The following is a 12,319-nucleotide window of genomic DNA, read 5'->3' as shown; positions in this document are numbered from 1 at the left end:
TTTTTGAGACAGGGTCTCCCTGTAGCCCCAGTTGTCCTGGAACTCACTATAGAGACCAAGCTGACCTGGAACTCACAGAGATCCACCTGCCTCTGCTTCCCAAGTGCTGGGATTAAAGGCTTGCGCCACCACACTTGGCTGAAGATTCTGTATTTTGTATTGTAGGATGATGATAGCAACCAAGCCTCAATTGGGTGACTAAGATTTGGGCACTTTGCATTAGGTTCCCCTCTTTTAGAAGTGATCAAAGAACACACAAACTCTTTTCCTCTTAATAGTTTTCTTTCTTCTCTCTTTTCTTTCTCCCCTTTTTTCCTTCTTGTTCTTCCTGTCTTTCTCTCTTCCTTCCTTCCTTGCTTTCTATTTCCACTGAAGGTTTGAACTGATATTTATTATTACAAACAGATAATGATCTACACTTAAGTCATAAAAAAGTCCTGCACTATTAAGAATTCCTGACCCCCATCTCATTTCAGTTAATCCCAGATCCAGTCAAGTTGACACCCAGGATTAGCCATCACATATAATGACCACTTGAGACGTTCAGACCCAAGGAGTATCGTGTATTTACAGGCTAACTTTTCTTAAATATACAGAGCAGAAAGAGCTACTAGGGGGAACATCGATGAACGCAAGAATTCCAAAGTTCTTACCGATGATGTTAAAATTAAGGTTACTTTTAAAATGACCTCATGTTTTCAGACTCCTTTTTGAGACCCTTCTGGATTTAGAACTGCAAGTGAAAACGTGTAGTTTCCCCTCGCTAAGAAAGCAACCATCAAAGGCAGGCATGGGTGGGCCCATGCTGCCATCTTGTGGCCGAACTGAAAGGCATCAACCCTTCCGTGGTGCTAAGCATCCTTTGGATGACAAATAATGCTTCCGTCGTTTCCTTTTATTTAGGAGTGCGATCAAGTGCATATAGATGATGTTTCCTCAGACGACAATGGTCAGGACTTAAGGTAAGCCATGCCTTTCAATCTGCCGTTTCCTACAGAAATTAAACTATGGAGTTTTGTACATGTAATTATTTCTTTTATTTCTTTTTAATGTATTTTGGGTGTTGCAGTACCTACAGTTTTGCAACTGATGGCTTCCATGCAGCTGCAAGTAGTGCGAACCTTTGTTTGCCAACAGGTGTGAGAGGAGGAGTGGACTGGATGAGGAAGTTGGCTTTTCGGTACAGAAGAGTAAAGGAATTATATAACACCTACAAGAACAATGTTGGAGGTACGTGTGGCTGATTTCATCTAGCATCGGCATCTGGGTATAGGAAGAACTCAAACTGTAGATTCATGTCAGAGATTAGCCTACTACAAAGTAAATTAGTGAAAACTTACCTTGAAATGTACTGAGCCCCAAATTTTACTTCCTTAGAATTACTGGGGAAAAAATTAAGTGCACCCTTGTAAAAAGAATTGATCTTCTTTTGTGAACTTTGTGTTCAGTCAGGACTTAGAGTAAAACATTTAATTTACTTCATCAGTATTATTTGATGCTATCAGTAAAAATCAGACAAAAGAGGGGAATAATTAATTAAAAGATCTTTCTAGAGACAGAGCCCAAATCATTGGAAGGGTTACTGATAGTCACTGCCTCTCTTTGACCATATCAGAATGAATATAAGCAGTGATTTGTGCCATAAATACTCCATAGATCTATTTAACAGTGTATCTGTCCCACATTCGATAGAGTGTTCACTACAATTATTGTGGCTTTTTAACACATCTTTAGACAATGTCTACATCATTTTATTACATCCATATATTTTTGAGGAACGATTGCAACCTTAATCATCAAAACTAGCATCCTAGCTGTGCTTCTAGATGTAATAGGCATGGGTGATCTTTATTGTTAGAATCAATTTTAGGTCAGTAGATTCTGAGGATTAGTTATGAGGTCACATACAATTCCTCTGCTAAGATGTCTGTTTTCTTTAAAAAGGAGAATGGTTGAGGATCACAAAAGTAATCCAAAAGGAAATTATGTATCTAAATATTATGTGTGTTTTCTGCATATGCATGTTTATGTCATATGCCATGGAGTACAGTAAATAAAATTCTGGTTTACAGTACATATATTGTATGCATCTTCCACTTGAGGGTGAGGCTGTGTGTCTGTTTGCCTTGTATTTTCTAGCAATGAATCACATTTAACGTTCAATGAATACCCTATGCATAAAAACAAAGACTTGAAGAACCACAAACAGTATGAATGTTGAACTGACAAGAATTTCATATGGCGAATGAATTTCTATTTCATTTACAAATAGAAATTTGAGCCTTGCAGGTTCCACAAGGGTAATACTTGGTGGAGAGAAATCTTTTTGAATTGATGCTCATATGCTATTGTTTTATTATTTTTTCTTTTTCTTTTCTTCCTTCCTTCCTATTTTGTCAGTGCTGGGCCCTATGTATACTAGTCAAGTGCTCAACCACTGAGCTATATCCTCAGAAGCTCTTTAAATTAAAATTTTGCACACCCACTTTTTTCAATTATTGTTTATAATGGATAATACACTTTGGGATTTTAGACATCATTCTTAATTTAAAAAAATACATCTGTAAGTGCTATCACTTGTTTGAGAAAAGTTCTAATTGATGCATAAGATGCCATCATTACTTTTCCAATTTGGAAATGATTGTGATTATTAAGATACAGCATTTTCAAGTAGACATTATTTGTGTCCCTGGTGCCCCATAATTCCTCCAGATGTGACATACCCTGGCCTCATGAAATGGGTCTCAAGCCCAGGAATTGCAGCGTAATTTGGGTAATGCCCAGTGTGCTAGATTCCAGGCTCAGTGAGAGCAGAAACTTGGATTTGCTTTTCCAGTGTTGTATCTTTATTGTTAATCCAATGCCTGGGCTAGTTGTCCAATAAATGTCCATTTAATGAATACTGGATAATCATTTCTGAAAGGATGGACCATGTTAATATAAGTCTGTACCTCTTCATTTATGATGCAAGCTGAAATTAAAATTATCTACTGTAGACAGAAGGGACACCAAATTCCATATTCTAGTCTCAAGACAGTATTCCACTTCTGACTGTGGCTTACTTTTCGATGTTGTAGGACTCCTTGGCCCTGCCAAGAGGGATGCATGGCTGCAGTTAAGGGCAGAAATTGAAGGCCTGACAGATTCCTGGCTAACCAATGCACTTAAGTCTTTATCAATTATTAGTACTAGGTAAGTGGGATTGTTGTCCTTCTATTTCACTTTTATGGAAGATTTAAGTCCAATAGCACAACACAGAACAACTGTTTCAATACCTAGTCTACCTTATAGTTTGAAGGGAGTTAGCAATTCACCAAGTCCAGTGATTTTCAGGGTGTGTGTGTGTGTGTGTGTGTGTGTGTGTGTCTGTCTGTCTGTCTGTCTGTCTGTCTGTCTGTCTGTTTCTGTGTCTGTGTTGAGATAGCAAAAAGGCTTCTGTTTTTAATATGACTAAAAGATCATTGCTTTCCACCCATATCTTAACCTAATCACTAATAATCCCCACATAAAGGTCATGTAACTTGTAATATGAAGGAGACAGTCATCTGTTGGTGACAAAGTTCCAAAGGATGATAGTGAAAATACAACAGTACTGCTTATAAAATGAATGTGCATAGTTTAGGTTGTTTAAACCACAATAAATAATATACAATTTAAGTGCATCAGAAAAGCAAGAGAAAGCTCTTGGAGACATTCTAACCTTGTGGTGTTTGAATTAGACAAGAAGTATGGACTTGTTGATATAGATAACAAAATTATAGATTATAACTGTGTACTATAGATGATAACTCCAAACTCCAAAGTAATATAAATCTGTAAAGTGATAGCCAGTGGATGAGATTAATATTTGTTCTTTCATATTTTATGGTTTTATTTATGACTTAGATGAATAAGGAAAAGTATGGTTGGCTAATGTGTAAAACATAAGCAGAAAAAGCAGTATTATTTGGACAGATTACAGACACGTAAAAAGTTTGCCAGAGTAAACAGAGAGTTCAGTATTTAAGACATGAAAGTAAAGTGGTATGTGTCAAATCTGGCATGTGACTCTTTTCCTGGTTGTATAAACATACATTTCATCAATAACAGAAAGTCCTTGTGGTGGGCCTTGAACTTAGTTTCCTGTGTTGATTAGGACAGCCACGGTTGATTCTGCTCAGTTCTGGAGGCAACATTCTAGTGGGAACTGTGACAGACTTGAAACCTCCTGGGCCCAGCTTGGTAGCCCCAGAAATTTGGACTGCAGGAACCCCACAAAAGAGACAGCTGTGGGAGCTGGGAATTTAGTCTGAAGAAGAGTCAATTGTTCAACGAAATTGTTGGGTTCAAAATAAATTGGGTTTTGCTCTAAAAATGTGAGAATTGGGGTGAATAAGTGGAAATTTAAGAAGGGCATTCTAATTCTGCATGAAAGAACTAACAGTCACAGGTCCTTGAAAATGGAATTTGCTGCATCATGGTTTCTGTAACTGTGATATAGAGGCCAAAGGTCAGAGATTTGGGGGCATGAGGACCTGTGAGTCCTTGAAATTGTGTGTGATATATATAGTTATGTACATTTCTCTAAGGAGAAAAGCAACAGCTTTAATCATTTATAAAACATGTTACCTAGGCATAGAAAGAAAAAAAACACAATTATTTCATATTATATTAATTATATAGGTTAACTATATTACATATGCTATATACAGGTTAGCATTAGATAAATGACCTTGAAGCAACCTCAAGGATATGTGATCTTAAGAAATAAACATACAACACTGGGCATGGTGGCACACGACTTTAATCCCAGGAGAGGCAAGTGGATCTCTGAGATTAAGGCAAACCTGATCTACATAATGAGTTTCGGGTGAGCTGGGGCTAAGGAGATCAAATAAATAAATAAATAAATAAATAAATAAATAAATAAATAAACAAACAAATAAAAAGGGTCCAAGAAAAACAAGTCAATACCCACTGAATAGTTAGATCTACGAACTTCACTAAGTTATTCATATATTGTACCATTAACATATTGGACATTTTCCCAAAATGCCAGCAATGTCAGGAAAACAAATGCTTTGCTGAATTATGTGTCAGAGTTCTCAGTAAAGTTGAGTTACCCTCTTACTCTAATTCTTATGTGAGTTTCCACTAAGGACATAATTCAAGGTATAAAAAAAAATGGAGGTGGCATTATACATACTAATGAGAAATCAAAAGCCAACTAAACAACATTTTTTAAAATGTTACAGAGGAATTTGCTTGCAGGTAACATGAGGAGAATAGGTAATGAGATAAAAGCATATAGAGAATGTTATTCTTAATGGGAAAGTAAATTCACAAAATGAAGGCAGCCGCTGTCTCTGACTGGGTCCTCTCATTTTCTTCCTGCCTTTTACAAACTTTCTGCTGTAAATATATAGTGTTGATAGTTTCAAAGGTGATGTAATTACAAAATACCACATAATGTAAACGGTGAAGCCTCTCTAAATGTAAAAAGCCTGTATCTTGCTTCACTTCACTGTCTTTTCATTCTGTAACACTTATAAGACCTTGACAAAATATATCATCTTACTGTGACAAAATATTACAGAGACTTAAATGTCAGAATATTATCATGATTTGTGCATTATTCCTAATGATCTGCCATTTTGAGAGATTGTCTACTGAGAGTAATGATGATTTTAGAAACACCTGCGGCAATTTTAAAACTGTACTGTCAAAAGCTACCTACTATTAGAAAGCAAACACATGCATTTCCTCCCTGTGCTAGGAGTAACTGTGTAAATGTCTTGGTAACGACAACCCAACTGATTCCTGCACTTGCGAAGGTTCTACTTTACAGCTTAGGAGGAGCTTTCCCCATTGAGAATATTTACAGTGCAACTAAAATAGGTAAGAAATTACCCTTTGGTCTGTGGGGGTTTTTTTGGTGGGGGGAGGATTCATTCCTGTTGTTGTTTTTTTTCCTGCATGAGTCTCTTTTCATCAGTTAGAACAAGTAAATTTATAAAAGCTTCAGATAACAAAATACCTGTAATTCATTGCACATGTGTAAATTTTTATGAAATCTCTTAGCTAGTGAAATTCTGAACTCGGTGTCTTGGCAATCCTAACTCATTCTGCAGATTTTACACAGTATCCCAGCATATCTTGTCTAAGTAATAAACACTCTCTCCAGCCACAGTATTTGTCTATTTAATTAATGTGAGGTGTAGAATTTCATCTTTGCATGTGCAGTAATACCAATTGAGAGTAAAATGTTCTTATGGCATCACTGGGAACTCTCAGATGAACTCAAACAGCACCAGAATAATAATGCCTGACACAGAAGAAGAATTTTCTTGAAGCAGAAAATATAAATGTAATGTTCATGACATAAGTGACTAAAATCTGCATTTCTCAATACATAATAGGAGTCAAAGAACTACAACCTTGCTTTCTGAGTAAAATTCATCTATGGAGCCATATTTGACTTTAAGTATATTTCAGAATCTGACTTTTAATTATTGTTCAAACAAAACTTCATCAAGTTCTGCCATCTTGAAAGAGTTAAAAGAAGACAGGATTTTGTATTCTACTGCCAAGGAAAAGCTTGGGAGGATAAATAAGTGGGTTGTGTGATGTGCCCTCAAGGTCAACAAAATTAAGTTTTGGCACCTTGACAAGACAAATTCAAAATCCTAAAATCTGGCCAGGTGCAGTGGAACATGCCTTTGCTCCCAACACTTGGAGGCAGAGGCAGAGACAGATGGATCTCTGTGAGACCAAGGCCAGCCTGGTTTACATAAGGTGTTCTAGTCAAATGGGGCTATAGGAAATACACTGCAAATGCCTCAAAAGAAAGAAAGAAAATCCTGAAATATCCCCACCCAAAATAGCTAACCCTACGTCTCATTGCGGGACTGGGGTGCTGGTATTGACTCTAATAAAGGAGCTCCTAATTGCAGCTGTTTGGGGAGAATAGTTAAAGAGAGCCAAACTTTCTTAATGTGTATGTCACATTGTCATAAGCACGGGAGATCAGAGCCCAGGTCCAAATCACATGCATTATTATGTAAATATAATGTTATACTAGAAGGATTAATAAATAGAATGTGATTTTGCTTTCTGACAACACAAATGATTATATATCAGAATAAACATTTATGTAGGAAAGAGATGATATTCTTTCATTGACCAAATTGTTCTTTATATTTAATCTGAGAAAAATCATTTCTTTCCCCTTAAAGTATCTGATTAAGAAACACAGACAAAAGTAGCCATGGCTGCATGAAAATCTTGGAACGAAATTGAGGAAGTGATGCCAGTGTTGTAAACACAAAGCACGTGAAGGATTTCCACAGACATATTCCCATAGTACAGCAGAGATGCTAGTGCTCTCACTGCTGAGGCCCAGTTAGACAGCATGTTCAGTACGTTAAATCCAAGTAGGTTAGCTCCCACATACATCAAAAAAGGGAGTTATCTATCAAGGTAAATCTATCAATATTTCCTCTTTCTTTAGAGATGAAATTCCAATTTTCCCCAATAGTATATTCAACTGACTTGTCTATACAAAAAATAAATTAGGTAAAATGGGTTCTTAGTACTAAACAAATGCTGTTGAAACCTATATTGGCCTGTAAAAACATGTTCCAATACTATTTTATGCAGTAGTAATATTTAGTCTAAGTCAAATTCTCAGCACTGCTGTCTTTTTTAAAGTATGAACCATATTTGCTTAATAGCCTATCTTGAGTATAAAGTTACGTATCCAAATGTGTCTGGGTTAATTTGTAAACTCAGAGATCCTAAGCTCACCCAAATGATGTTCAAGAGACATGAATTTAACAGTGTGTGAATCTCTAGGTTAATGAATACCATGGCTGGAAGAGTAAGCAGTGCATTGTTTTTCAGGCAAGGAAAGCTGTTTTGAGCGTATAGTGTCCAGATTTGGCACTAACATAACTTACGTTGTGATTGGAGATGGCCGAGATGAGGAGCATGCTGCTAACCAGGTAACTTCGCTCTCAACTTTATCTCATTTATCTTCCAGGAAAAGAAAGTTGCTTTGAACGAATAATGCAAAGGTTTGGCAGAAAAGTAGTATATGTTGTAATTGGGGATGGTGTAGAAGAAGAACAGGCAGCAAAAAAGGTAACCTGTCTCAGACAATGTTGGTGTGGCTCCTCTAATGCAAGCCTTTTTGTTTGCATTCTGTAGTTTGGCCCAATGGCAGCTTGACACGTGATTTACATTTATAGATGCAAAGCAATAAAAGCATGAGAGAGTCAATACTGAACATGCAAACAAACCATTTGGAGTCTAGCATTTTATGCCTGGAATTTGGTAGGAAATACAGGAAAATGTGTTGATATATATCCATATATATGTAAAGTAAATAGATAAGAACCATGAAAGTATATTCAGAGTATACATTTAATACACACAATAAGTATATAAATGTATACAATGCACATGCATATAAATGAACAAGCTCGTGAAATTCATCAAGACGAAGTTTAAGGAGCTCATCGCAACACAAAGTCAGTGAGTATGGTTCATGACTCCCAAACTCCACATGGTCCTTGGAGTGCCTGGAGACAGACACGTTCCTTGAGGATAACTGCTGAAGATGGGTTTGATAGCTGAAGAGAAACTTGTAAGAGGCTTTAACCAGCTTGATTGGAATGGGTGTATTATTCGTGTCTTTGGTTGCAACCTGTCTTAGAGACTTGGAGGCGATGTTCCTTGCATCTTCCAGATTATCAGTGAGTCACTAATACTTGACTAAGGCCAGGCAGCCATCTTTGAACATCTTCAGAAGACCTCATAGTCCTTACTTATTTAAATAAACTTTCATTCTGGCCCATATTTCTGAAGATGAAGCCAAGACAATAGCACAATCATTAAGTGGTTGGTTCTACATCAGAAGAGAACTGACACCGTCCATATTTGTTCTCAACAGCAGTCAATACAAGCTGTGTTCTGCTTCCTTCGTGAAAGGTCACAAAATATCACCTAGACAAAGGAGAAGGAAGGTATAAATGATATATTAACTTAGACTATTTTACATACAGAGAGTATTATCTGTATTGTGTAGAGACAGTTTAAATAGCCATCTAATAAATCCCTCACTAAACATACATACCACAGGGTTTACCAAATTCCTGAGTTCTAAAAAGTAATCATAATAAACAGTTTTAAAGAAGAGCTTATGGCTATGATACAAAGAGCTATGATGTATGTATCTAGTCAGCTCAAACACAGAAAACTGGAGGAGAAAGGGATCCTACTTTAGAAAGTTTAGTGGTACCATTAGCAGCTATCCTTTAAATTCCAGTGCTTTTCCATTCCATTAAGAGAGCTGGTGACACAGAACTCCTGGGTGTTAATTAGCTGTGACTCAAGACAGCACGCTGGTCCCAAGGACATTCTGTATGAGGTCAGTGCTGCAGCCTCAAGCAACCCAACTTGCCCTGCTGACTGCTGCTTGAAATGCCTCCCTCCACTCACAAGCAGTTGGCATCCTTTTCAGAGTTTGCTGGTATCTGCAATGCGTATGGTTTTAATTTTCCATGTTGGCACCATAATCACATACAACAAACAGCAGTCAGTACTGCAGACACTCTGGCAAACAGAAGTATGTCTTTGGCCTATGTGAAATTGATTTATCCCTAGGTCAGAACTAATAAAATACACTTTTCCAATCCCATAACAATGCGTGTCTTTTAAAATTAAAATTGATCAAGCTATTCTAGTTATCCACTGTGGGAATGCCAGACTACGGTGGTGCCCTCTGCTTTGTACACAACACTTCAGGAGAGAAAAGCTGGACTCCAAATGGATCTAAGTCTTGGATAGAATGCTATTTTCAAATGGTTGTTTGAGTAGGTACAGTTTTGGTGATGGTCAAGGCTGTGGTTCTCTAGAAACACAGGTGGCTGGTTTCTTTAGTACCCAGAATGCATGCTTTTCTCTGGAAGTAGAAGTAATCGCATGCGCAGACAATATTAAGTACTATTTTGTTGCTACAAATAGATCTGAGCTGGATGAAAAAAGCTACAATCTTTGAAATTCTGTGGTCTAATTTGAGCTAAAATTTATGTTTGAGAAATTTAAGGGAGGAAGAAAAGCACAAATTTTAGGAACAGGAATGATAACTTCACTCTCTTCTCAGAATATATGATGTGAGATAGATCTAATTTTTAAATTTTCTAGAAACTACATTTAAAAGGAATCAGGTAGAATCAGCTTTAATAATATACATTAGTTGATCCAATATATTCCAAATATTCTGTCTCATCACCTAGTCAGTATAAGAATTATTGAGGTGATGTTTACGTTTTTTGCTCTTGGTTTTTAAATTCAGTATGTATTTTAAACTGAATTAAACATATTTCAAGTGCTCGTAACACATGGCTGGTGCCGTGATACTGAGCAGCAAAGAATTATATAGCATAGTGATTATTATGATAAAGCTTCACTTTAAAATAAGATGTCTCTTTCATGGTATATATTTCTATTATATATACATGACTACATTCCCAATATGTATAGCCTAGAAGATGTTTTCAGCCCAAACTAACAAACAATGCTATTATTTGTGATTTACTATAGTATATTTTTCTTTTATATTATTTCCAATGAGGTCTCTTTTGTTATTGTTTTCTAATCAGTTCTGTCTGTATGCTCTCATACCACATCTAGAGAAGATGCTGGTACATCTCTGAGAGAGCCAATCATGGCTCACAAACCACAACATGGCTCAGGTTTTCCACCTCACAACTTTATCCACATGAGATGGTATTTCCCCACGAAAACTGCATGTTTGAGTCTTATCTCTCAATCCCATATGGTGAAATAAGCCAAGCCAGCTCTACTGGCTTATTAGTTATCCTGTACAAAAAGAACATTATCAATTCCAATGGGGATTTTTTACGTAGTCTACTCCTGATTATTTTTTACATAGGAAGAAATTCATTCTTTTGTTATCAAATAATCAAAGACATATGAGTTCAGGAAGTTAATCTAGTTTTATCTTAGTTCTAGACAGGAGATTGACTTCCGGGAGTGATGTACTGATTGATAGTTGTTTTCCCTCAGCCATGTAGGATTTCCATGCCTGCTTTCCCTGATGTTGACATTGGTAATACTATTTTACAGAGTAAAGATTTAGACCATCTACGAAATTCGGTATTTGCTGTTCTTATCATTAAAATACAGTTCAGATCTATTTCTCCATTATTTTGAAAATGCCTCATTGGTACTTCCAGACCTCCAAGTGTGATCGTCCCTCTGTTAAGCTCCCTGCCTTGAACATGGGTGAACACCACACCATGGTGTGTCCTGCTGTCTCGTTGAGATGATAGTTATGATCTGTCTCCATTCATGCCCATCCCTTCCTTCTCCCATCTCTCCTTGTCTTAACCACACAGCACAACATGCCCTTCTGGAGGATATCAAACCACTCGGACCTCTTGGCTCTACATCAAGCACTGGAATTAGAGTATTTGTAACTGTTCTCTAGCTAAGGATCCGTTTTGCATATTTCAAGTACACTGAATTTTTACGTGTGATTCAATGCCGCTGGCTTCTTCTACATATATAAATTGTCTTAAAGGATGAAATCACATTCAGAATGAAAACTCCAGAATGAAGAATTCAGATTGCTGAATGGAATTAAACTTTAGTGCTACAGAAAGGAAACTCTATGGTCTTACTATCTTTACACTTTCATGCTTTAAAAAAAAAATCTGTGGCAGTTGCTGATGCACACCAAATGAGTCCTTAACTGGAATTAGCAGCTTTAGCAAAGAACTCTAACCTTCCCAAGCCACAGTACCTGTGCTGCCTCTGACAAGGTGGTGGACAACATTCCTCAAAGTGGGAGCTCGTCTCAGCCCTGAGGTTTGAATCCGACTTTTAGCCTACCTAGCCCAAAAAATCTGAATCAGAATGCACTCAGACTGTACAAGGACAGTTCTATCTAGACCTGTAATTGGTGTAAATTATTGATGGAAATAATTTACTGTGACTTTATTAGCAGCTGACTCTGAAAGTGGATGCAATTTTTCTTTCATTTGTTGGGGAGGGAAGAGGGGCAGGGAAACGGGAATATAATATTGTCTCTTTTTTAAGTTTGGGGAAGAGAATGTTCATACTGATGTGTTGTGCCTTAAAGACAAGACAGCGTTTGTGTGTTACAATGTAACTTTGGTTAAAAATCTCTGTAGTCAGTGAAAGACAAAAAAAAAAAAAAAAAAAAAAAAATTTTTGGAAAATTTTTTAAAAAACCAAAATTAAAAATTAAAATATACAAAATTTTTTGGGTTTTAATACTGTACTTTAAAAA

The 12,319-nt window shown here is 36.7% G+C and overlaps 1 protein-coding gene across 1 annotated transcript in view; it reads left to right on the top strand.

The window, feature by feature from the left end:
- Eya4 (EYA transcriptional coactivator and phosphatase 4) overlaps positions 1–12,319 on the top strand; it is a gene marked incomplete in the record, with an annotated part of 282,930 nt that overhangs the window by 268,054 nt on the left and 2,557 nt on the right. The window contains 6 exon segments of the mRNA XM_008822102.3: positions 904–962; positions 1,070–1,230; positions 3,078–3,192; positions 5,756–5,877; positions 8,021–8,121; positions 11,403–12,211. Coding sequence (XP_008820324.2) covers positions 904–962; positions 1,070–1,230; positions 3,078–3,192; positions 5,756–5,877; positions 8,021–8,121; positions 11,403–11,483 — 639 coding nt within the window.

The sequence above is a fragment of the Nannospalax galili genome, unplaced genomic scaffold (assembly GCF_000622305.1).
Source record: "Nannospalax galili isolate Female #2095 unplaced genomic scaffold, S.galili_v1.0 scaffold186, whole genome shotgun sequence".
In the NCBI taxonomy this organism is placed as follows: domain Eukaryota; kingdom Metazoa; phylum Chordata; class Mammalia; order Rodentia; family Spalacidae; genus Nannospalax; species Nannospalax galili.
The sequence above is the reverse complement of the archived record's forward strand: the minus strand, read 5'-3'. Positions and strand labels throughout refer to the sequence as shown.